Genomic DNA, 27,659 nt, shown 5'->3' with positions numbered 1-27,659 from the left:
CAATAACTCATGAAATACATTTGGGTTGCATGGCTAGGCTTAGAAAGGCCCCAGTTGTTCTTAGACTAATATACACCTATGGGCTTCTGAACCTAATGGCAAACAGAATCATTGATTATCCTAATTTCATCTATTTTTTCCTCCTAAATATTCTTAATAATGGCAATAATCTCTTCCTGTCTTTTTTTCAACCCTAAGATTAAATTTAAGTCTGTTTTCTTATTTTTCTGAGCTATTGATTTTTTACATGTCTGCTTAGTACTTTATATTTTCTCTAACTTCTGCTACTCTATACACTTCATTTTATTCTTGAAGCATTTGATTTTCATCTTTATTAGGAATTTGCCCATTTCTTAGAGTTCTGGAAAGCATAATATGGCTACCTACCAACATTTGGGATTTGGAAATGCAGAGCAGGTCACTTGTAGCCTTGATTTAACTACTTTCCAAGAATTAAGCAGTACAGAACAAATGCATTCAAATGAAACATTGAGAAAATGATCCTACAACCAAAAATGCCACACTAAAAATGGATACCAGGAGAATCTCTGTGCTACACAAAGGCAGCATAGTTATACAAGCTATAATCCAAATCTGAATCAAAGTACAATAACTAATTAGTGCAACTTGCATTTCCCTACCCATTAGGTATAGCTCACTTTCATCTTTCTTCCCTCCCTCTTAAACATAAGACTATTTATATGAAAAATAGCGAACACTTTCTTTACTGTATTCACTGGTATATCATGGACTTTTTTCAAAAGGACAAAGAGATTGAAATGTCTGATCTTTCCTCATTAACTGGATAAGCAATTGGTACCAGAAGAGTTTAGAGTAATGCCATCCTTGGAACCCCCTCCTGCCTGTCATAAAAAAAAAAAATCACGCAATGCTTTCAACAATTACAAATTAGAAACTGGTATGATATTCTTTAAAAATTCATTACTTTTATTGATGGTGTGCCATGCACTATTCCTCATCATGAACTAATTAAGACATTTAGGTTAGTGATCTATCCCTCAAATTTCCACTTTAGCTCAGTGAAGCTGAATAGATCCTTAAACAGTGTAATGGCTGACTGAAACTTGATGGTATTAATCCCTTTCACAATCCCTACTCATTCAGTCCTATTATTCTTAATTAACAGTCTTCAGATGTGTTTAAAGGTCCAGTATTTTTGCACTTGGAAAACAAAAATCCATACATTTCCAGATTCTTCCCTGCAACTATACTTGCCAACCCCTGTAGTTAAGCAGTCTGTTGTGGCAAGTGATTATCCTTTCCTGAAGTGATGTTCACATATCAATGAATCCTAAATATGTACAGTAGTTTCTGAACACATGACCCTAATATACTGTTTCCTTTAGCATCTATGCTGCTAAACAAACACAGGCTAGCTTTGGTGCATTAGAGACTTTATTACGTTATTTATGGGACCGCCATTATTATCACTGCTATCTTTACATCAGTGCGTAATCATATGCTAACTACTACTGACATTTATACAACTTCTTTTCATACCAATGGCAGTATATAATCTCTTTACATCATCTATGTGTTTATTAAATTTGCTAAATTCTGGTAATAATTATGTACATTTTCACAAATATAAGTACATGAGGACAGATGTGCAGAAGCATAAATGTTTCTATTACATTGTAAATAGTACTATCTTTATACTTTACCTTTAATTGTCTTGCCACATTGTGTTCCAGGTTATGGTAGAAAATCCTTACTTCTGACTATCTTATCTATTGGTAAATGGATTGAATAAATACATAAAACTCAGTACTGAAGTACTTATTCTAAATATATACTGTATGCTCAGTCATGAAGAGGAGTCATATAACCACCCCAATAGAAAATGAGTATAATGCAGCTTGACAGCCAGGACATTCTAATGGTGATTCACTACTCCTGGTGGCACCCATCTGTATAAGGTTATGACTATGAAATAGTTTGACAGCTTCTAGGAAACGTAAAACTCTTTGGAAATCAAATCTGAATATTCAGCTATAAGTAGAGCTTAAGTAAGCCTTCAGACACAGCAGTAACAAACGTGTAGATTGCTGAATGTCTGAGGACTAGCTCATAGTTTTTGATATATTTCATTTTTCTTGATGGATATTTTAAATGCTGCTTTAAATTATTATGCTATAAGCCACAATAATTTTTTGATTTTATGTATTTACTAAATGAGAAAAAAAGAAAATATGCATGCTCACTCTGGACTGAATTTAAACAGAATTGCAGTGGGGCTTGTGTAAGACAATTGTAGTGGGGTTGATGTGACGATAATAATAATAGTAAATATATAAATATCACATACTATATTACCATCCCCAGTAGGGTTTCGATACTTTTCAATAGCTAAGAAAACAAATTTCTTAAAAGCAATACAAAATCTGGAAAGCCTATAAAGGCCATGTTTTCCATCCTGTTTAAAATTACTGCACAGATGTTCAGAAATCTGCTTATTAAATTATCTCTCACTTTTTCCAGTATAGGAAGATAAATATGTTCAACTGTAGTGATTTGATTATCATAATAATATTATCAAACTTTTCAACAAGGGTTTCACATGTGTTCCATTATTATTATGAAATAGTTTTGTGGATGCTTTAATTGAACTTTGAGTTTGTATAGGAAAATTAATTTGCAGTTATTTGCTAATAAACAAGAAGAATGCAACACAGATAAGGTCATTTCTGCTAATGTTCTTTTAACCCTTTATTGCACCCTAATGTACTACATTTTGAAAAAAAAAACAGGATATGTGATGTTGAGTTTAGACATTTTGTATCTTTAGAAATGAAGAAAAAATATTTTTCAAATTTGACATACTGGAAGTCTTAGTTCTCGCAAAGATTATAGACTTTTAAACGCAGATAAGGGTGGGGGTAGTTATCATGAGTATAAGTGCTTTTGACTAAATATGAATTATATTAGAATTATTTCATCATTCTGTGAATGAAATGAATATTAATTATCAAAATAAGGACTTGTTTATGGAAGAATTAGTGAGGAAAGGGATGATTTTTAACAAAATGTTTGAATATTTGAATGTTTAACACATAGTATTGGATAATGTTTTTCCATGGTGCATAAAACTGTTGCAGTACCACCTTTCAGACCAGTCATCACAGGAGTGGGTCCAATATTGAATCATTAGCTACATTTGTGGATTACAAGTTAAATGTATCTATCACTTATTTCCAGAAATGGTGACAGATTATTTGGGATTTTTTGTACAAACTTGGTCAAAATTAATTTAAACATGATTTCTTTTTAGTGACTACTGACATCAAATATTTATTTTCTTCTATTACCCATATAACTTTCAGAGAAATGGAAAATGCAAGTAAAGTTTAATATTAGTTCACAAGACATTGTGCTATGTTTTTGTGGAACTAATATACATACCTGCATCTATATATATATATATATATCTATGGGTTCATGTCAAACCAACGACATGCTAAAATAACGAAAGTCACTACATCGAAACAAAACCATCGACAGTTCAAAACATCGACAGTACATTTATACGTAAGTACAGTGCTAACATGGGTCCTGCAAGGGGGAAGTAAAGGATATGATATGATACTGTACCCATACTACTTCCCCCTTGCAGGACCCATGTTAGCACTGTACTTACGTATAAATGTACTGTCGATGTTTTGAATTGTCGATGGTTTCGTTTCGATGTAGTGACTTTCGTTATTTTAGCATGTCGTTGGTTTGACATGAACCCATATATATATATATATATATATATATAAGTATCTATAGGAAAAGCATTTCTGGTTTGAGGGTGACAGTTTTAAACAAGGTAAGGAAATTGCACTGGGACCTGCACATGTTTCGATATTTGTAAATCTGGTGTTTTGTAACCGGGAGGAACTTTTGTAGTTCATTTGATCTTTATTATTTGGCAATTTATTTTTGTTATGGTTGAGTAATATAATGAATTGTTTATGTTCTTTGCATTTTTAAACAACACAACTGTATGTTCTTTTCATTTTTACATTTCTTTATAATGATATGGTCACTAATTACTGGGACATTACCGCTTATACAAATGTGGAATTCTGAGGGTTTGGTTCAAATATTTATAGAAAATCACTCTTCCCCTGAAAAATCTGATGAAAGAAGAGTTTGTAACAATTTCTAGGATGATTTCAGCTGAAAGCAACTTTGAATATGAACCCATGAAGTTGTTTAATATGTTGAAAGAAAGAGATTACCCACAGAAATTAATGGCAGATCTGGGTCATAGCTAAAAAAGGTCTCATAACCAGTCCTCATACCCAGTTACCAAATGGTAAAAAAGTAAATGTTACATATAGTGGATATAAAAAGTTTACACACCCCATTAAAATGCCAGATTTTTGTTATATAAATAAATGAGACCACAATAAATAATTTCAAAACTTTTCCCACCTTTAATTTGACCTGTAACCTGTACAATTCAATTGAAAAACAAATTTCTTAGGGGAAAAATATATATAAAAAAAAAAAAAAAAAAAAGTACAATATGCTGATTGCATAAGTGTGCACACCCTTAAACTAATACTTTGTTGTTTGTGTACACCCTTAAACTAATACTTTGTTGAAGCATCTTTTGATTTACACCACAAACAACTTTGAAACAAAAAAACAAATTGTAGAGGTATCAGTATCCCAAACGGCTTGGAGAAATAATCCACACAAGTTTTAGCGCTTTCAGTCACCAATTTATTTTGTGACCTTCCTCAGAAACAATTAATTTACTTCCATTACTTCCATTTATATCGTACAACAGGAAATTACCTCATAATTACACAGATGAATTTAAAGTGCTATGTGATACTATTTCTATCTAAAATTATGTACTGCAATTCATCCTTACAGTATGAAGTTCTTTAAATAAAAACATTTTTCTATATATAAAAAACTTGAATCTGTGCATTATTAATGACACTGTATTATATTATATAATGTCACAATAAGAAAGTTTTATCTGTACTTTAAAAAACATTTTAAATAACATTTTAAATTTATTGTGTCGTTCAATCCAGAAAATTTGGAGGTGACAAATTTCCTGGATTGAACGACACAATAAATTTAAAATGTTTGTAAATGGAAGTAAATTAATTGTTTCTGAGGAAGGTCACAAAATAAATTGGTGACTGAAAGCGCTAAAACTTGTGTGGATTATTTCTCCAAATCTTTTGATTTAATTACAGCATTCACTCTTTTTGGGTACACACCTGCCATCAGTTAAAGAGACTCTGATTAACCCCAAATAAAGATCAGCTGGCCTAGTAGGATTTTCCTGACATTTACTCAGTTGCCTGCTACAGCAAAAGCCATAGTTTGCAGAGAGCTTACAAAGCATCAAAGGGATCTCATTTTTGCAAGGTATCAGTCAGGAGAAGGGTACAAAAAATTTCCACAGTATTGGATATACCATGGAACACAGTGAAGACAGTCATCAAAAAGTGGAGAAAATATGGGACAACAGCAAAGTTGCAAAGAACTGGACGTCCCTCGAAAATTGATGAAAAGACAAAATGCAAATTGGTCAGGGAGGCTGCCAAGAGACCTACAGCAGCACTGAAGGAGCTGCAGGAATTTCTGGCAAGTACTGGTTGTGTACTACAAATGAGAACAAGCTCCCATATTTTCCATACGTCAGAACTATGGAGTAGGGTTGCACGATGGAAGCTTTTTCTAACACAGAAAAACATCCAGGCCCAGCTAAAATTTGCAAAAGAATACATCAAGTCTCCCCAAAGCATGTGGGAAAATGTGTTATGGTCTGATGACACTAAGGTTGAACGTTTTGGCCACAATTTCAAAAGGTATGTTTGGCGCAAAAACAACACTTTGCATCACCAAAAGAACACCATCCCCACGGTGAAGCATGGTGGTGGCAGTATCATGCTTTGGGGTTGCTTTTCTTCAGCTAGAATGGGGGCATTAGCCAAGGTGGAGGGAATTATAAACATTTCCAAATACCAGTTACTTTTGGCCCAAAACCTTCAGGCGTCTGCTAGAAAGCTGAAGATGAAGAGGAATTTCACCTTTAAACATGACAATGACTCCAAGCATACATTCAAATCAACAAAAGAATAGCTTCACAAGAAGAAAATTAAAGTTTTGGAATGGCCCAGCCAGAGCCCAGACCTAAATCCAATAGAAAATCTGTGGGGTGACCTAAAGAGGGCTGTGCACAAGAGATACCCTTCCAATCTGACAGATTTGGAGTGCTGTTGCAAGGAAGAGTGGGCAAATATTGCCAAGTCAAGATGTGCCATGCTGATAGACTCCTACCCAAGAAGACTGAATGCTGTACTTAAATCAAAAGGTACTTCAACAAAGTATTAGTTTAAGGGTGTGCACACTTATGCAACCAGCGTATTCTACGTTTTTTATTTTTTATATTTTTCCCCTTACAGATTTGTTTGTTTTTCAATTGAATTGTACAGGTTATAGGTCACATTGAAGGTGGGAAAAGTTTTGAAATGATTTATTGTGGTCTCATTTTTTTATATCACAAAAACCTGGCATTTTAACAGGGATGTGTACACTATATATATATATATATATATATATATATATATATTTATATATATATATATATATATATATATATATATATAGATCTTCTTCATATGTTCGACACTTCAAAATGCTGACTTTCATATGGCCGAGATCATATGATCGACATTTGAAATGTTGAACATATGAAAACCAAAAGTAAAAAACAACAAACACTTACTTAAACACTGCTAGTAGGGGGGCAAGCCCCCCTGCACCCCAAGGGGGGCTCCACCCCCCGTAACTTAAATATACCAACTCCGAGATTGCACTGTATGGAGATGCTGGTTCCACATTGTCAGCATTTCAAATGTCAATAATATGGTCTCGGACAGACATATGAAATTCGGCATTTTGAAGTGTCGACCATGTGAAGGGGACCCATATATTTATCTACACACACACACACACACACACACACACACACACACACACACACACACACACAAACACACACACACACACACACACACACACATACAGACAGACACTTGACCTGATGATCTTCACCCATTAGGCAATTAGTGGTTGCCTAGGAAGTTAGAAAGGCCATCAGTCTTTCCCTAGCAATTGTTGGTTCTGTATAAAGCAGAATTCTGCTTGGACTATTGAACATTACAGATGTTTTTTTTTTTCCCACAGGTTATATTTCCTGGTCACTGTACCATGGAATGGGACCTATGATCTGGTACTTTCCTTTGCAGACCTTGGGACTTACTGGATATGAAATAACTGCTGTGGCTTTTCTCTCACCAATAATATTAACAATTGGTCCTCTATGGAAGCTTGCTAACAGTAAGGCTGCTCTTGTTTTCCTCAGGCTGGTATGCTTAGGTAAGTTGCTTACTAATATTCATTCTGAATAAAGATTTTTAACTAAAAATATTCTATTTCTTCTTAAATGAGGTAGGTCATTTTTTAACATACAAGCTATTTTTTTTTTGTTGCTCTGCAGGAAGATGTCTGTTCTTCCATTTCTCTGCAGGTGACTCTTCATGTTTGCCCATTTCCTGTCCTTGTAAACTCTGTAGATTATTATATCTGTTTTGCATTCTATGTTTGTTCTAATTTATACTGATGAGTTCTTGATTATTATCTGCGATCATAAACATTTTGAGATAATGCCTGCCGATATGCTTAAAGTGTCCTTTTTGTTGTATGGCCCAGCTGTATCGTTGTATTGCATCTGTTGTACTTTTTGTATTAAAATCTTATGAATTACAGATGAAGTGTGATGTGGTTCGCTGGATTTAGAAGTGCTGCCCACACTATGTGCCACCTGTAACATGGACTGTGTTTTGTCTGTGCCAATGACAAATCCATGATTCAGAAATGCTGCCATACAACTAGTGCTTTGTCTGAACAAATCAAAATGAATGGCACAACTTAAGGTACTGTTGTCATCATTCATATCAGTAGTGGGAGCAATGCAGTGTTAAAGAATGTCGATCTGGGCGAGAAGGTGCAGCATGCCTGTTGGGTCATTTGGCAGGGCAGCACTGTGAGTTTTATAGCAGTAATGTGCACCACTTCTAGGGGAGTCATGGATTGTTTTAGGGTATATAGCAAGGTGGAACTGTACACACTATATGTTAGCACATCAGGCACTTGGAAGGAAGGAGTTGTGCAACAATGTTACAATCTACAGCAGTGTGTACTCTAAAGTGACATCAAACTATGCATTTGGGAGAGGAGACCAGTATTAACACTCAGTGTCGAACGGATCAGGACTGTGTACCCTATGTTCAGACAGCTGTGTGAGAGGGATGGTGCAGTATACTGATGGCACAAGGCAGAGGAGTACTATACATCCTCAAAATGGGTGCAGCATAATATACTTGGGAGCAAGGTACCCTTTATAAGAATGCATGGCAATGATAACGTTTAATTATGCACCCTACAGTTTACATATCGGTGCATCATGTAAATGACGCGACTATACAGTCTGGAAAGCTGAGGTTAGGGCTGTACACAGGTATGGATCTGTAGTTGAACTTCTCACTGACAAACCAAACATTAAACTGGGAATTATCAAAACTGCTAGTTGACAGCACATGCGATCAACTTTAACAGAATTAGGAAAAAGATTGCTTTTGACTTATCTTATTTGCTCATGGCTCATCTAATCTCAGCTGAATGCTTGTCTGTGTATTTTAGTGTGAGATGCTCAAATAGGCAGACTGTTCTGTAAATGTACTTTCTTCAAGTTTATGTGATTTCAAAGGCAGTATATTTATGGACCTGAAGGGGGGAAGGCTTGCTGCTATTTTGTGAGGTGTGGGAGGCATGCTTTATAAGTAATTCACAGCATTACTCAAGCAATAGGCAATGAGTACATGAAAATTAAGCAGTTGGTAATAAAATCCAGCCCTAAAAATGCACTTTTGCAGGGGATCAAACAATCCCACACCATCACACACCTGCATCTCTAAACATACTAACTGAAATTACAGATCACACAACTTTTGGGAGTAAGAACACACATTTGTACAGAAATGCATACACACATTTTATTATATATGTGTATAAATGAAGCACATTATAACACTGAAAGTTAGAAGGAAAGATGTGCCTTTGTTGCAAAACTTGTAAATTTGCACTAATTAAAATGTGACATTTTGAAAAATCACTGATATTTGGACTAGCATAGTTTGGACATATCGACCCATTCCTCTTCCCACCGAGCCTTTTGTCAGGATCTAAGATAGCCATTAGAAAGTGTGATATATTTCTTTATGACTAGACATACTGGCAAAGCTAAGGTCTTTGCCATAATATTGTTATAAATATATATATATATATATATATATATATATATATATATATATATATATATACATACATACATATATCTGTATATACATGCATATATATATATATATATATATATATATATATATATATATATATGTGCATGCTGCGCAGTCACCCTGTTTAAAGCAGGGTTACTCAGTGTGTTATGCTTAACAAATCAAAGACTGCAAGACTGCTGTAGCACTGCAGCTCTATGAAGTCTAAGGATAGTAATATTACAGTGGGCTACTGGATGGTGCCACATGCAAATTCACAGTCTGGGGAATACCTAATATAATTTTGTGATGTGCTGAGTTCTAAGGCCTTATTATAGGATAGTAATAGCATGATAGAGAGAGATTCAGAGGCGAGCTCTTTCTCATTATTTAAGAGCAGAGCGATTGAACTGAACAGGCTGTTTTTCAGCATTCACCCATTGCTGTCTATAAAAGTAGCAGGGCAGTTAGTACCACAGCAGGTAAGGCATGTGAGGCTATTTAAATATGTGTGTTTAAATGTGTGTGTATGTCTGTAGGTGCCTGTGCAACTGCTTTTCATGGATCAAAAGGGAGAATACTAGCACAGTTATTTCATCTCTCTCTCTCTGTCTGCACTAGGTGTCTGATTCAGAGACATGCAAATGAGTTGCTAATGCGCTTTGGCTCTATGTGGTTGTTGCACATCTTTGTATTACCTGTTAGCTCAGTAGCCCTACTGGAGCACACAGCCCAATACTATTAGTGCTGTGCAACTAACCATTCTGAATTTCCCCATTTTGTGTATGTATACGCAATTTGTGAAGTGGAGGGGGAAGGCATGCCTGAAGGCAGGAAGAGAGGAGGAAGGTTAGGAGTGTAGTAGTGAGGGTAGGAACTTTGAATGTGGGCAGTATGACTGGTATAGGGAGAGAGCCAGCTGATATGATGGAGGGAAGGAAGGTTGATATATTGTGCGTGCAAGAGACCAGATGGAAGGGAAGTAAGGCCAGGTGTATAGGAGGTGGGTTCAAATTGTTCTGTCATGGTGTGGATGGCAGGAGAAATGGGGTAGGGGTTATCCTAAAGGAACAGTATGCCAAGAGTGTTTTGGAGGTGAAAAGAGTGTATGATAGAGTGATGTTTATGAAGCTTGAAATTGATGGTGTAATGATGAATGTTGTTAGTGGATATGCTCCACAAGTTGGGTGTGCAATGGATGAGAAAGAAATTTTTTGGAGTAAGTTGGATGAAGTGGTGGTGAGTGTACCCAAGGGTGAGAGACTAGTGATTGGAGTGGACTTCAATGGGCATGTTGGTGAAGTGAATAGAGGGGATGAGGAAGTGATGGGTAGGTATGGTGTTAAGGAGAGGAATGCAGAAGGTCAGATGATTGTGGATTTTGCGAAAAGGATGGACATGGCTGTGGTGAATATGTATTTTAAGAAGAGGGAGGAGCATAGGGTGACATACAAGAGTGGAGAAAGATGCACACAGGTGGATTATATCCTATGAAGGAGGGTCAGTCTGAAGGAGATTGGAGACTGTAAAGTGGTGGCAGGGGAAAGTGTAGTTAACAGCATAGAATGGTGGTCTGTAGGATGACATTGATGATCAAGAAGAGGAGGAGGAATGTGAAAGCAGTGCCAAGGATTAAATGGTGGAAGTTAAAAAAGGGTGATTTTGAAGTGGAGTTTAGGGACGCGTTAAGACAGGCACTGGGAGGCAGTGGAGAGTTACCGAATAGCTGGGTAACTACAGCAGAACTAGTAAGGGAGACTGCTAGAAAGGTGCTTGGTGTGACATCTGGACAGAGGAAGGAGGACAAGGAGACCTGGTGATGGAATGAGGAAGTACAGGAGAGTATACAGAGGAAGAGGCTGGCGAAGAAGTGGGATTGTCAAAGAGATGAAGAAAGTAGACAGGAGTATAAGGAGATGAGGTGCATGGCAAAGAGTGAGGTGGCGAAGGCTAAGGATAAGGCATATGGAGAGTTGTATGAGAGATTGGACACTAAAGAGGGAGAAAAGGACCTGTACCGATTGGCTAGACAGAGGGACAGAGCTGGGAAAGATGTGCAGCAGGTAAGGGTAATAAAGGATAGTGAGGGAAACATACTCACAATCGAGGAGGTGTGTTGAGTAGATGGAAAGAGTACTTTGAAGGGCTGATGAATGAAGAGAATGAGAGAGAGAGAAGGTTGGATGATGAGGGGATAGTGAATCAAGAAGTGAAACAGATTAGCAAAGAGGAAATAAGGACAGCTATGAAGAGGATGAAGAATGGAAAGGCTGTCGACCCAGATGACATACCGGTGGAAGCATGGAGGTGCTTAGGAGAAATGGCAGTGGAATTTTTAACCAGATTGTTTAATGAAATTTTGGAAAGTCAGAGGATGCCTGAGGAGTGGAGAAAAAGTGTTTTGGTACCTATCTTTAAGAATAAGGGTGATGGGCAGAGCTGCAGTAACTACAGAGGGATTAAAATGATCAGTCACAGCTTGAAGTTATGGGAAAGAGTAGTGGAAGTTAGGTTAAGAAGGGAGGTGATGATTAGTGATCAGCAGTATAGTTTCATGCCAGGAAAGAGCACTACAGATGCAATGTTTGCTCTGAGAGTGTTGTTGGAGAAATAAATAGAAGGTCAGAAGGAGTTGCATTGTGTCTTTGTGGACTTAGAGAAAGCATATGACAGGATGCCTAGAGAGGAGTTGTGGTATTGTATGAGGAAGTCGGGAATGGCAGAGAAGTATGTAAGAGTGGTGCAGGATATGTACAAGGGTAGTGTGACATTGGTGAGGACTGCGGTGGGAGAGACAGATATGTTTAAGGTGGAAGTGGGATTACATCAAGGATCAGCTCTGAGCCCTTTCTTATTTGCAGTGGTAATGGAAAGGTTGACAGATGAGATCAGACAGGAGGCCCCATGGACTATGATGTTTGCAGATGACATTGTATTATGTAGTGAGAGTAGGGACCAGGTTGTGGAGACCCTGGACAGGTGGAGATATGCTTTAGAGAGGAGAGGAATGAAGGTCAGCAGGGCTAAAACAGAATATATGTGTGTAAATGAGAGGGAGGGTAGAGGAATGGTGAGGATGCCAGGAGGCAGGGAGTAGAGTTGGTAAAGGTGGACGAGTTTAAGTACTTGGGATCAACAGTTCAGAGTAATGGTGTGAGTGTGGAAGAGAGGTGAAGAAGAGAGTACAGGCAGGGTGGAATGGGTGGAGAAGAGTGTCAGGAGTGATTTGTGACAGACGGGTATCAGTAAGAGTGAAAGGGAAGGTCTACAAGAGGGTAGTGAGACCAGCTATGTTATATGGGTTGGAGACGGTGGCATTGACAAAAAGGCAGGAGTCAGAGCTGGATGTGGTAGAGTTAAAGATGTTAAGATTTGCACTGGGTGTGACTAGGATGGACAGGATTAGGAATCAGTATATTAGAGGGTCAGCTCAGGTTGGACAGTTTGGAGACAAAGCAAGAGAGGCAAGATTGCGTTGGTTTGGACATGTGCTGAGGAGGGATGCTGGGTATATTGTGAAAAGGATGCTAAGGATGGAGCTGCCAGGTAAGAGGAAAAGAGGAAGGCCTAAGATAAGGTTTATGGATTTGGTGAGAAGAGGACATGCAGGCGGTTGGTGTGAAAGAGCATGATGCAGAGGACAGGAAGAAATGGAAACAGATGATCCGCTGTGGCGACCCCTAACAGCAACAGCCGAAAGAAGATGATAATACGCAATTTGTGAAGTATTTTATTGAAAGAATGGAAACGTGGTCTGTAATTTAGTTTATCTTTTTCTTTTTTTTTTAAATTTGGATTTCTGATTGGCTAAGTATTTTGGGATTTTATATGTGTCAGTATTTATATGTTTTGGGTATGAGCTTTTAGTTTTTACTGGGTAGAATAAATATGGCAGGTTTAGGGAAATTTTTAAAGTTCTGATGATGACATACTCAGGATGTAGATAAACTTAAGAGGATCACCGTCCATGTAGACGTACACACACACACACACACACACACACACACACACACACACACACACACACACACACACACACACATACGCGCGTGTGTGTGTTTGTGTGTGTGTGTGTGTGTGTGTGTGTATATATATATATATATATATATATATGTATGTGTATGTGTGTGTGTGTGTGTGTGTATATATATATATATATATATATATATATATATATATATATATATATATATATATATATATATATATATATGTGTGTGTGTGTGTGTGTGTGTGTGTTTACTGTACACTCTGTCACATTCACACATTACTGAATTACTGACAGATATTTCTGGTGTCATAAGCACTCATCATCAAGTGCAAGATTAAACAGAAGGAGCAAAATTAAATGTGGTTTTTATTGAAGCGATGTGTGTGTTTGCTTGTCTTAGTGGGAGAAGATGTTAATACCAAAACGTTTGTATACACTGAACGTTTCAGCAATGCAGGTGAGTGTGTATGTGCGAGAGTTTGCGGGTTAATGTTAGAGTAAGGACTAGGGAAGAGGATACATTTTATGCTGTGCATGTTTGTTGATGTGTGTGAGTATCTTGTTTACTGGTACTGTTAGGGAAAGGATTTAGTAACTTAATCTGTAGGTTTGGGGTTAAAGGCAAGGGTAGGGTTAGGGTTAAGACACATAAGAAAGGGTGTGCACGAGGGACAAAACCTTATTATTTTATCCCTCATTTCATTTTCTAGTTATGTAGCAAACTGGCTGTTCCTGGTCACTCTTTTGTGTGATGACTGCCCTCAGCCCAACCTTAGGGACGTCTCTATAATTGCTGATGGCCTTAAGGAAGTCAGTGTTCATAAGAACAGGCTCTGTGCAGAGACTCTTAAAGGCTGTGTCAGCCAGTGTGTTTCCTAGTTTTGAAAATAGTCTAGTTTATAGAGGTAAGAATAGTTAAGACATTTCTTTATTAAACTTTATTAAATTTTGTACTTCTTTAAAATTATATTCTTGGTTGAGGACTTGTGCGTCTATCAGCATCTGGTAACTTTGTCTGAAGATAAATTTTAACAGGTTTGTTTGTTAGAAGCCAGTCTAGTGGTGATGTTTTCTTGTTTAACTTGGTGAGCCTGTTAGGGGTATGAATTTGTTGTGAGTAACCGTATACATTTAGTGACAGTGAGGGAAAGTCAGGGGCGTGAGAGAACCAATCTATGTTTAAGTCTCCCAGGATTATTGTTTTATGTTGAATATTTGATATAGTCCACTTCAGTTTCCTCCCACATTCCAAAGACATGCAGTAGGTGGATTGGACACTCTAAATTGGCCTTAGGTGAGATTGTGTGTGCGAGTGAGTATATGAATGAATTACCACTGCAGGCTAGCTACCCGGTGGTGTAAAAGCTTGGCTCAAAATTATTGTCACTGCTGAAGTGACATCCCAACCCCATGTGCAAAAATGGGAAAAAGGGGTTGAGGATGGACGGATGGATTTGATATAGTCTAGGAGAGAAAACTTTCTAAGAGGAGAGGAAACTTTCTAATGTGTTGGTGTTATCAGCAGGTGGGATATGTAGAGATATGATACTGAGGCTTTTCCTGTCATTTAATCTGAGAAGGGAGATGAGTATCTCAGCATTATTAAATGTGGGGACAGTTTTTGGGTAGAGAGAGAGTTCAAGGGTGTTAGAATACATTTTAGCTATGCCACTACTTTTTTTTCTTCCTGTTGAGTCTATCTGTGTTGTAACCAGGTGGGATGATTTCCTTATCTTTGATACAAGGCTTCAGCCAAGTTTTAGACATGGCTAGGATGTCTGGAGTATGGGTGTTTAACCATACACGAAGGCCAGTTGTTTTGTTGCGGATGCTTCTGATGTTGATATGATAGAATTTTGGTGTAGACTGAGTTGTGGACTGAGTATGTAAGTTTGATGGTGGAGAGCACCCAGGTAGATTCATACTAGGCCCAGAATTTAAGGTAGGGGATAGAAGGTTGTTTTGGGTTAGGTGTATCATGAGTTGTGCTTGGATGGTTTTCTCTAGAATTTTAGAAAGGGGGGAAAGGATAGCAATAGGCCTGAAGTTGGTGGTTTCAGAGTTTTTGCCACCTTTGTGGAGGGGGATGATGTAAGCATGGTGCCAGATAGGGTCTATTTTAGAATATCGAAGTTTCAAAACTTCTAATGTTCTAATATCGACCCCTATTCAGCGAAAGCTGAAAATATCGAAGCAACAGAAAACCAAATTTTTTCCTAGGGAAAGAATTTGGTTGTCCGTTTCTGTTGCTTTGGTATTTTCAGCGCTGTGGTGGAAAGCTACAGGTCAGGTTCAGTTAAGTGTGTGATTGAGTGCGGGTTAGGTTAGTTAGGGTTAGGGTGCGGGTTAGGTATGTGTGCGATTGTGTGGAAGTGAGGGTTAGGGCGGGTTAGGTGAGTTAGGGTTAGGGCGCGGGTTAGGTATGTGTGCGATTGTATAGACTTGAGGGTTAAGGCGGGTTAGGTGAATTAGGGTTAGGGCGCGGGTCAGGTAAGTGTGATTGTGTGGACGTGAGGGTTAGGGTGGGGTAGGTGAGTTAGGGTTAGGGCGCGGGTGAGGTGAGTGTGCGATAGTGACGGACCTTAGGGTTAGGGTTTGGGTTAAGGTAAGTGGATAGTTAGTGGTGTGTGTATAGTTTAGTGTAGGGTTAGGTGCAAGATTTTAGGTGTATATGTGTGGATTGCTGTTTGTTTGGTGTGCTTGTGTTGTGTGTATGTGTTTTGGAACAGTGAATTTTTTCCCTAGGAAAAAATTCGCTGTTCTGTATGTTCGATGTTTTCAGCTTTCGCTGAATAGGGGTCGATATTAGAACATTCAAAGTTTTGAAACTTCGATGTTCTAATATAAACCTGCCAGATAGGGGGGGACGTATAATTCTTGAATGGATCTGTTTATGAAAATTGAGATAGGATAGGCGATGCTATCTGCTGATTGTTTGAGGAAGGTAGGTGGGAGGTTGTCAGGTGCATGCGACACGGTTTGAGTTTGAGGAGAAGTCTTTTCATAGTGGTTGTGGAAATGGGAGAAAGACAGAAGGGTCTGGAAGGGGGTAGTTGATTAGGGTGAAGGTTGTGGTGGGAGGGGCTGGGGCTGGAGGAAGGGGGGTGGGAAGGAGGACGATAGTTTGGCTATGCAGTCTATTTAGCTAGGATAACTTATTTATTAGACCTGGGTGTTGGATGGTGTCAAATACCTTTGCAAGATCTAGATATGCAGTGTGCACTGTTTTGCTCTCATCCATTACTTCACTAAATTTTTCATAGAAATCAACCAGGTTAACTAGGCAGGACTTGCCCTTAGCAATTATGAATTGGGTTGGATCAAGAGCCCATAGTTTACCTATATTCTTATTTATTAATGCCATGATTATCCTTTCCATAGCCCTGCAGATGAGACTCATCGGGTTTATGAGGCTGTAATTATCAGGGTCCATTGAAACCCTACCATTGTAAAGAGAACAACCTTTGCTCTCCTCTAGTCATCTGGCATGAAGGTTGTTTTGAGGCTATTTTGAATAGCTTCAGCAGGGAATCAGACAAGTCATGTTTCAGGTTGAAAAGCATGTAGCCTGCTATGTTATCTGGCTCTGTAGATGTAGTGTCATCGCCCTTGGATAGCTCCTTGCGAACTTGTTCTTTGGAGGCTTGAGAGGATGTAGGTATTTGTATGGGATCTGAGAATATTGTAGGGGAGGGGTGATGAAGTTTTAGTTAAATTTGTCTGCTAATAGATTGGCAGTATTTTCTGAGTCGGAGTATGAGATGTCATTTACTATTAGCACTGCACAGCACTGGACATTATTTCTGAGATTTCTAAAATAATTAAAGAAGGATTTATAATTATACTTCCCCTGGGTGGCTATTTTCCCGCATATCTGGCTCTGGCTGATTTGATCAATGTCCTGATTTCCTTGTTTAGTTTAGCAAGCTCATTTTTGTCATCTTGAGAGGTAGATTTATTTTTGCATGCAATTAGTGGTTTTTTTTCTATTATTATATAGCCTGTTTAAATTTGGGTTCCACCAGAGGGGTTTGGTTTTGAATTTGGCACTGTGGAAGGGGCTTTTGAATTTAGCCAGGTCATCACTCAGTTTTAGTAGATAAGCTTTTGCATAATCTCTGAGTCCCTGGTCTTGGAAGATGCTTTAGGATTCCATTTTATGGTGATGTTATTGACCTGTGGCCAGATTTGACCAGGGAGGAAATTGCTCCCCATATGTGTAAGGACCAAGTCCAGGATTTTATCACCCCTGGTTGGGGTGCAGACTAACTAGTCTAGGATGTCTGTACTGATGAATTTCAGAAATCTCTGGGCATACATGTCTGAGGATATATAAGTGTCCACAGATACCAGAGGGGTAGTAAGTAGAGTGTCCTATAACAATGGCATTTTGACTCATTACATAGGGACCCCATACTGGTTAGATAGGAGGTACAGGCTGGGGGGCATAGAGGGGGTCATATAGTTAGCTGTGATATAATAAGGGGGTTTGTAAATACTAAGCTGTACATATAGGAGTTCAGGACCATTATCTTATCTAATAAGTCTGGAGATTAAGTGCTTTTTTAGACTATGGAGATGCCACCACCTTTAGTGCCTTTGTCTAATGTGGTGGTTCTGAACATGTGACAGGCATTGACATCTGCGCTGATAGTGCTTTCAATGAACTTGAACCAGGTCTCTGTAATGATGCACATTTTTGTCCATACTAGTGATTGTAGGATTTTTGTGCCTAATATAAAGTGACTAATCACCAGTATATTTCTATTTGTGTTTGATGATTGCTTAGATGTAATTGGTCTTGTATGTACTGTTTCATGGTGGCTCAAAACTTTGTCACAAACTGGTGTTGCAGTGCTTAGTTTATGCAGGGAATTGCACCTACTACTCTGATGAGGCTTGTAAAGATTTTTTATTGCCTCAGTGAATGATAATTTCTATGTGTATTGTGGTGCAGGTGAGTGATGCTCCTAGGATGGGTTTGACTGTGGGAGTGTAACCTTAACTTTGGCTTGGCACTTGTATCTATTACAAATAATCAGTGATGAGTTAAATAAAATATCATTGTCTGCGTGCATCAAGCAATTCTTATATTGCCTGTGCATACCAAGTGTTAGGGGAATGGCAACAGTGAGTAGACTGGTTTCCTTACTTTTTGTTATGATGAATGGTGCAAGGTATGTCTAGGAAGAATAAGAGAATATAATAAGTCTCAGTTCCTGGGTTAAAATATTTGTTTAAGAAGAAATAATAGACAAATATTTAATTATGATGAGTATCTGACAGAGATCCTGCTGTGACCAGCAGTTGCATAATTCAGGCATTTACAAATCACATGCTATGCAAGTTCTTTAATGGGCCAGCATGTTAAGAAGTTCAGTATCATAGACCCTACTATGGGCTGCAGTATTAGCATGTCACACTCAGAATCTTACTGTGTAAAGGACATAGTAGTAGTTATAGGCAGCGAGGGGAGGGGTGGGGTCTTTAAATTTGAACAGTCTTGCAAAGTATGTAAGAAAGCTTGTGCTCATCTTGATTATATCACAAACTGACTATGAATGCTGTCAGTTACTGCATCCCAATGAAAGGAATGATAAAAAGTAATAGAAACTAAAAATTACAGAAAAAACATAAATAAATGGATATGTCTATTTAGATTAATGGGATGACAGAAACCTACATCTGCTACAGTGTGTGTGTGTGTGTGTGTGTGTGTGTGTGTGTGTGTGTGTGTGTGTGTGTGTGTGTGTGTGTATGTGTGTGTGTGTGTGTGTGTGTGTGTGTGTGTGTGTGTGTGTGTGTGTGTGTGTGTGTGTGTGTGCGCATGTGTGCATATGCATATGTGCCTCTCTCTCTTTGGATGGGGAAGTCAGTCATTTTCTATGGTTCTACTATCTGTGTTAGAGATGCAGGTGCTAGGTGCTCCACTGTGTAATTGTTCCAGCTGTGTAGTAGACTGATTCACAATAACAAAAATTCCCAAGCACTGAGATGTTGACCTTTTGGGTGGGTGGTGGCTTTGACATGATAAATGGTGCTGTAGCACAACTTAACACATCAGTGTAGGGTGACTTGCTCTACAGTGCTATTTACCATAAATATTGGCCATTGTATGGTTTGTCTATTGAATAGTACTTGGGCTACTGTCCAGTTTGCTGTTATGCCATTTTTTTTCTGACTGGGTAGTTGTAGTACATATTTTATTTTACTCTTTGTTAGTTTAATTTTCTTATATTCTAATTTTGGTTAATTTTATTTCTGGCTTTAGAAGTTTGATCTGTGTGTATAATGAGTGTAGTTTTGTAGGACTGTGTGTTATGTGTAGTATATGGAATACTGTTATTTTGTGAGCTTGTCTGCGCGTATGTATGCATTTTGTGTATGTTTTTGTGTTTGTGTCTGTATGTCTATCAGTTTGTCACCATTAGACGAATATTAGTTTGTACATGGGACTTCAGCACACCCTTGGGCACTGTGGGTCTAGGCACTTCTTTGATTCCTGTCTTCTTCTGTTAAAGTAACCTGTCTCTTAGTGCTCTGGGACTCTTTTCTGTTTAATCATGTGCGTAGCTTGCCATTCTTAACAGGATTCTGATCTGATAATCAACGATGATAGCATTTTGCTTTGTGTAGAACAATTACATGATTGTAAAGAAACAGTTCTGGTCTCGCTGTTTCATTTGCAGGTAAGTATGCATACAAACCGATAAAGAAGTTTTTAAACTTTCCAGTCTGGATTGTTTTATCACCTCTTCCATAACCCAAACTATTGACTGCACTCAAAGGATAATTCTGTCAATGTGAAAAAATGGACCATGCCTAGGTTGTAAGCTTGGCTTGGCATATTCCACATGGAATTCACTAATTGTAACAGGTGGCTCTGAAATCTGTATCGGATGTGCAGCTGTGAAACTTTGAATCAGCGCTGCCCACATAGGAATTTAACCACTACACTATTAGGTGAATTGTACTTACATTAATTTGATCTGATTAGCAGACAATTCTGAAAATAATGCACTGGCTAATGTTCTTCGTGTTTCACTGTTGCAGTCATTACATTTGGGTAATCTGCTGGCAGGTTGCCCTCAGTCGGCCTGATTAACAAAGTCTTGGATCCTGCGTCGGTTGCTGTCCCTTCTTCCATGACATCAGGTCATCAGGGGTATAAAACATGCAGCCGACATCATTACATCAGTCTTTCTTGCCATGTGGTGCCCGAAGCAGAAGCAGTTCGCAAGTGCCAGTTGGCCGACTCCTGAAATTTTCGTTTTCGAGTTTCAGAACCGAAGTCTTCAACTAAAAGCTAAGTACCCTGTTGGGGAAACTTCTTCTTGCTCCTTACCGATGTCAATAAAAGTTAATAATTGCATTACTTGTGGGAAGCAAATACCTCATAAGGATTTTCATTTGCGCTGCATTCCTTGCCTAGACCCTGACCACAACGTACCTTGCTGTCGGTTTTGTGCTAAATTTAATCAATGCACTATTAAACATCGGTATATTTTTGCTACTAAATATTTTGGCTCATGATTTAATTATCCAGAAATTTCATCGATTAGCAATCCGACTACCGGAATACCTAAAAAACGCAAAGAAAAAGACAGAGACAGTACGTCGAGGTCCAAAGCTGACGATGATGCTTCTTCTAAGCCAGTCGCCAGTTCGCCAGTACTCAGTGAGGTGCTTTCGCAGCCCCTGATACCCGCTACTTCTGATTCGCAGGCCTCTGCTGAGACCCATTTGGAGTCCGGTATGCCGCGAGATGCTTCAATTATATAACCCGCGGATGTCTCTACCTTAGATGGGTCCGGAGCCGCTGTGCAGGCACTGGCTTCTGAGGGGTTTTTTCAGGCCTACAGATTTGTATATTAGAACGACACCATCTTCAAAGCTAAGGCCAAAATCTAAATCTATGTCTAAAAAACTGATGCCTGGGCCACATGTGCAGGCCCCTATGCCTAAAAAACAAATGATCAAAATGGCTGAAGATTTAATTACTCTGATCATGGGTAGCCAACCCCCTCCTTCTAAGAGGCCTAGGCAAGACATTGATTATGAATCTTCTGAACAGGATTCTATTTCTTCTGACTCTTCTAATGAACAGGATTTGTCTATACTTACTTATGAGGACTCTGATGTAGAAGATTCCATTCCTTCTGCTTCTCCCCCTGAGGATTTTTCTTTTGGGGAAACTTTACATACCTTAAGGGAACATTTCCAATGGGAAAGTTAGGATTTCTCTGAATCTAAAAAGAGACTTAGGGCTTTTCTTCTTCCTCAGCATATGCCTTTGGCTATGCCTCCTGTTCTAGACATTGTTGATGATGTTTTTTCAGAATCTAGTATGGCTCCTGATTCCCTGCCTCCGGCTCCTTGTAAGCCATACAGATGCTACAGGGTTCCTGACTCCCATAAATTCCTTTTCAAAAATTCTATTGCAGATCCTGAAACCATTTCTCAGGGTCCCAAGGGCATTAAGGCCTCTATTGCTAAAAATCCTACCCCTTCTGATAGAGATTCCAGGGCGCTGGATAGATGGGGTAAGAAGGTTTACACTTCTGCAACCATGACAATCAGGGCTTTAATATCAACAGCAATTCCATATGCTTAAATATCAACAGCATATCATGGGACTGCTTAAACAGAAAATGATGTTAATTTCTGACTGTGTGGAAAATAAAGATTTACAGGATTTATTGCATTCAGCTGAACAAGTTGGAAAACATACTTTGCAATGTGGTTTTGATTCTTTGGAGGCCTCTTGCAGAGCTGCTGTAACTGGGTCTGTGCTTAGAAGGCATGCTTGGCTCAAAGAGCAAACTTTGCCTGATCGTGTTAAAGCAAAATTGTTGGATGCTCCTTTACAACAGGAACGTCTCTTTGGTAATAAGGCTGAAGAAGTTTTAAAAAAGATGGAAGATAAAGCTAAATCTATGCAAACTGTGAAAGATTTCTTACAAGTGCAATCTCCAAGATTTAGTAGGCACTGGCCTACTAAGAACTGGTCCTTTCCAGTTCCTTCAAGAGCCACTCAAGTCAAACCCAGACATTCCAAAGGCTCCAGGTTTCAGTCACAGGGGACTTTCAGAACAAAACAATGGGGTGCCTCCACCTCCAAATCTGGGAACAACAAGGCACCTCCCTGTGGTAAACAGTCTCAATGACTCCCTCTACACTCACCAAGCACTTACCTTTTAGACACCCCTTTGGGGGGAAAACTGGCACTTCATGCAAGAAACTGGCAACTTTTAACCCAGGACAAATGGGTTTTAAATATAGTATCCCAGGGATACAGATTTCATTTCCACACCTTGCCAATCCCAAATGTATGGCCAGACCTGCCCCCAAATCAGTGGGCAGAGGCCCAGAAACAAGTACTGTCCCTCATGAACATGGGGGCTATTCAACAAGTTCCAGAAGAGGAAAAGGGACAAGGTTTCTATTCAAGACTTTTCCTGGTACCCAGAAAAGACAAATCATGGCGTCCAGTTCTGGACTTATCTACTCTAAACACATTTCTGGACATTCCAAAATTCAAGATGCTGACTCTTCAACAGTTACTTCCTATGCTAGGCAAAGATGCCTGGTTGGTAACTCTAGACTTAAGAGAGGCTTACCTGCATATCCCAATCAGGGAATCCTGCAGAAGATACCTCTGCTTCAAAGCAGGCTACTGCACTGCCCTTTGGCTTATCTACTGTGCCCAGGGTCTTCACAAAGTGCCTGGCTCCAGTAATTGCATTTTGCAGACAAAGAAATATTCAGATATATCCATACCTGGATGATTGTCTAATTCAGGCAGAAAACAAGGACATTCTTCTAAAGCATCTGGCGTTTGTAAAAAGAGTTCTAATTTGTGTAGGGTACACCATAAATAAAAAGAAATCACAACTGGTACCCTCTCAAAAAATTACATTCCTGGGTGCAAGCTTGAATACGACTGCCCAGATGGCTTACCTTATGCCAGAAATGCAAATTCCTTTGGTAACTTACTTCAAACAGGTGGCCACAAAAACCCTGCTATTTGCAAGACAAATTCTGCATGCTTTGGGGTTCATGGCCTCCTGCATTCTTCTAATTCCATATGCAAGACTGCATATGAGAAAACTTCAGTGGTACTTAAAAAGTTTATGGAGTCAACATTGTCACAGTCTGGAAACAATGATTCCTATCATACCTTGCCTGCAACTAGAGTTCCTATGGTGGGCCACCAAAACAAGGGATTGCCATTCACTCCACCCCCTGCCACCCAAACCCTAACTACAGACGTATCAGACTATGCTTTGGGGGGCTCATTTGGCAGGGAAGTGCATTCAGGGCAAATGGAGCCCAAATCAAATGCACCTTCATATCAATCAGAAAGAAATGCTAGCTGTACAGAATGCACTGACAGCCTTCAAGGACTAACTTCATCCAGGACAATTAATGATAAAGACAGACAACACCACGGTTATGTGGTACATACGCAGGGGGGGTGCACACTCCTACCCCCTTTGCAGACTAGTCATGGCATTGTGGAACATGGCCGTGACCTGTCAAGCACATCTACCAGCTCAATTCCTGCCAGGAAAGCTGAATACTCTGGCAGACGAACTAAGCAGAAATTTCATGGACCCACATAAATGGAAAGTGGAACCACAGATTTTCAACATGTTGACACACAAATGGGGGAGTCCAGACATATATCTTTTTGCCTCACCCCAGAATTATCAGTTGGACAAATTCTGCACAAGAACTCATCACAAAAAAGCCTGGAAAGTGGATGCTCTATCATTCAGCTGGAAAAACCTATTAGTCTATGCTTTCCCCCTCTGCCTCTGCTCTCTAAAGTTCTACTAAAAGTCAAACAGGACAAACCAAAAATGATTCTGATTGCTCCAGACTGGCCTCGCCAACACTGGTACCCACTCCTGTGCAATGTGTCACACCTTCCACCATGGCACCTGCCTCAGACACCTTACTTACTGTCTCAGCAGAACAACCAAATTCTGCACACTCAGCTCCAAACTTTGAATCTTGCAGTGTGGCTAATCACCTAAATTCACCCTTAGCATCCCTCAGCAAATCTGTGATGGATGTCATTTTGGAGGCGAGGAGGCCTAGTACTAGAAAATCTTATGCTGACAAATGGAAAAGATTATGTGCCTGGAACCAGTCACAAGGAATAAGCACAGCAGTGCCCAATATTACTCAGATTTTACAATACTTAACTGAGATGCTTCACAAGGGCCTGTCCTTTTCTTCCATAAAAATCCATGCTTCAGCCATTTCAGCTCATTACAACACAGAACCTCCCCTCTTCTCTCATCCTCTGCTAAAGCAGTATCTCAGAGGGGCCAAAAACTTAAGACCACCCAGGAGAGCTCCAACCCCTGCCTGGGACCTCAATTTTGTATTGGAAAAACTCACTCTCCCTCCTTTCAAGCCAGCTGCTACTGCAGACTTAAAATTTGTCTCCTGAAAAACAGTTTTCCTTTTAGCAGTCACTTCAGCTAGAAGGATTTCTGAATTACAAGCTCTTATGGCAGTGGAGCCTTTAATTATTTTTCGTGCGGACATGGTGTCTCTCAGGACCAATCCATCATTCATGCCCAAGGTGGTATCCAGTGTGGCTCTTAATCAGACCATTCATTTTCCAACTTTCTTTCCCAATTCACAGAACAAGGGGGAGCGGATTCTGCACTCATGTGATGTACACAGACAACTTAGGTTTTACTGAAACAGGACAAAATCTCTAAGAAAATCTGAACAACTACTGGTGGCATTTGCTGCAGGGGCAGAGGGAAAGGCTATTTTAAAGCAGACTATTTCCAAATGGATAAACCATTGTATTAATTTCTGCTATACGCACCATGGTAAAACTATCCCCCAGGGGATCAGATCTCATTCCACCAGGACTGCATCTACTTCTACAGCCTTTCTCAGAGGTGTTCCTAACAGAGACATTCTAAAGCTGCTACCTGGAGCTCAGTTCATACGTTAACCAAACATTACCATTTACCTTTCTTCTCTAAATCCAGAGCTGGCTTTGCCACTGCTGTCCTGCAGGGCCTTATAGCTGGTCCTAATGCTGTATAAATCCATCCTCCCAACCATAGCTTTGGGAATCTACCCAAATGTAATGACTGCAATAGTGAAACACGAAGAACATAGTACAGTTGTGTACACTTACCATAAATGTAGATTTTCGAGTGTATTCACTGTTGCAGTCCTGGTTACCCTCCTTCCAGGCCCCTGTTTTTCTCTTACTATAACTCTACTTTCTTTTACTATGCTTGAAAGCCTTTTTGGTCTATTTGCTTTAGTTTGGAGGTATATTTTTTGTGTCTTTAATTTTATATATATATATATATATATATATATATATATATATATATATATATAATTTGCTCCCCATTTGGGGGGCACCTGACATGACATCTGGGGCAAGAAAAACTGATGTATGACATCGGCTGCATGTTTTATACTTCTGATGACCTGACATCATGGAAGAAGGAACAGCAACCAACGCAGAACCCAAAACTTTGTTAATCAGGCCGACTGAGGGCAACCTGTCAGCAGATTACCCAAATGTAATGACTGCAACAGTGAATATACTCAAACATCAACATTTATGGTAAGTATACACAACTGTACTTTCCAATCACATTTTGGAAATTACTGTAACTCTGCAACAAGATGCTGTTTCATATATTTGTGATTTAAACTTGCTTTGCATACTGCAAAAGTGGCATTTCATCTCACAGTTAGCACATTGTGTTTTTTGATAATGCAGTAAAGAAATAAATCACTCTTTTTATTAAACAGAGCATATAAATATTTATCATTACAAACAACTTGACTGTTTCTGTGGAACGCTATGAATTTTTGCTTTTACGGCTTTAATGCTGTAAAAGCAGACAAAGCATTCCATGTTACATGGGTAACAAGGTCACACAGACAAACCAATCAGTAAAAACTGCAAGAAGAAACTAGCCAAGCTAGATTTCCCACTGTGTAATTCCTTAAAATCTCTTGTATTAGAGGTAACATGGGATATATGCAAATGATCCCTTAAGGACATCAGGTATTTCAGCTATATGGCAGTTCTGAATTCCCACAAAGTTTTTCTTTTTAAAGTCTATTATGGACAACTTCAGGCCAATAAAGACAAACCCCATTAGCTGTGGACATGTATGTTTCAGCCTTCTTATAGCCTCATCAGCACAACATAAGTGGACTGGTTGGCTAACCTTTGGAAACACAGGGTTGTCATACCCAGCTGATGTCCATGACCATTAGGGTGTCTGCAAAATAACTGCAATCCTGTGTTTCCAAAGGTTAGCCAAGCAGTCCACTTATGCTGTGCTGATGAGGTCATAAGAAGGCTGAAACATGCATGTCCACAGCTAGTGGAGTTGTCTTTCTTGGCCTGGATTTGTCTATAATAGACTTTAAAAAGAGAAAAATTATGGGCATTTCACTCAAATCTCACAGATTTTCATGTCTGTATTTTGCTTTTGAATTTCTTCAGACTGATAAGTGATTTGTGCAGTTTTCACTAATATTTGGATCAAGTTGTAACTTTTATGAAACTATGTGGTTACAATGCCTATATCAGCTCTTGACTTCTATTTATTTATCTTTAATGCCACAAAACTCCCAGTATTTCATGCAAATGTATCACAAATGCTTCTACAGACTATCATTTCAGAACACATTTATGGAAACATGCTCTTTCATTTATTACATTTTACTAGACACAAAATAGATTTGCTATGGCTGGCCCAAATATTAAGGGCTGACACTTATTTAATTATTTATTTATTTGTCTTTGTTAACCAGGGAATTCTGACTGGGTAATACAAATTTCAGCAGAGGCATGGGGAGAAGAACTCCATTTGCTTATGTTACATTATACTAAGTGGGAAGAAACTAAAAATACTGTCACCTGTATTAACATGCCTGGGAGGAGATATGTGCATATTCTTATATTAACTTGTATTGTATGCCACCATGCCTAATTGTGAAAATGTAAATAAGTTTTGAAATGTTGAGTATTTTCCTGTTTAAACAGGATGTTTAAAGAATCTGTCACTGCTTTGATACATTTCTAACTGTGCATGTTTGAGAGGGACATTCTAAAGTACAAACTGTGGAGAATCAGCTGTACAGTGAGTGATGTCATTAGAATGTTCCTGGTTGCTAAGAGATTATTTAAACAGTTGATTGACAGAAAAATGTATTTTTAGACAGCTGACTGTTATATTTTGAAATTAGACAGTCGAGACTGCAGTTTGTCAAGTACTGAG

General features: G+C 38.9%; 1 protein-coding gene across 1 annotated transcript in view; it reads left to right on the top strand.

Moving 5' to 3' along the window:
• Positions 1-7,232: 7,232 nt before the first annotated feature.
• CWH43 (cell wall biogenesis 43 C-terminal homolog) overlaps positions 7,233-27,659 on the top strand; it is a 676,650-nt gene continuing 656,223 nt past the window's right edge. Inside the window, exon 1 of the mRNA XM_044056345.1 lies at positions 7,233-7,419. Within this exon, the coding sequence (XP_043912280.1) occupies positions 7,257-7,419 (163 nt within the window). The 5' untranslated portion in view covers positions 7,233-7,256. The remainder of the gene's footprint in view (positions 7,420-27,659) is intronic.

This window comes from Protopterus annectens, chromosome 14.part0 (genome assembly GCF_019279795.1).
Source record: "Protopterus annectens isolate FY-2018-M chromosome 14.part0, PAN1.0, whole genome shotgun sequence".
Classification (NCBI taxonomy): Eukaryota; Metazoa; Chordata; order Ceratodontiformes; family Protopteridae; genus Protopterus; species Protopterus annectens.
This window is presented reverse-complemented; position numbering and strand designations above follow the sequence as displayed.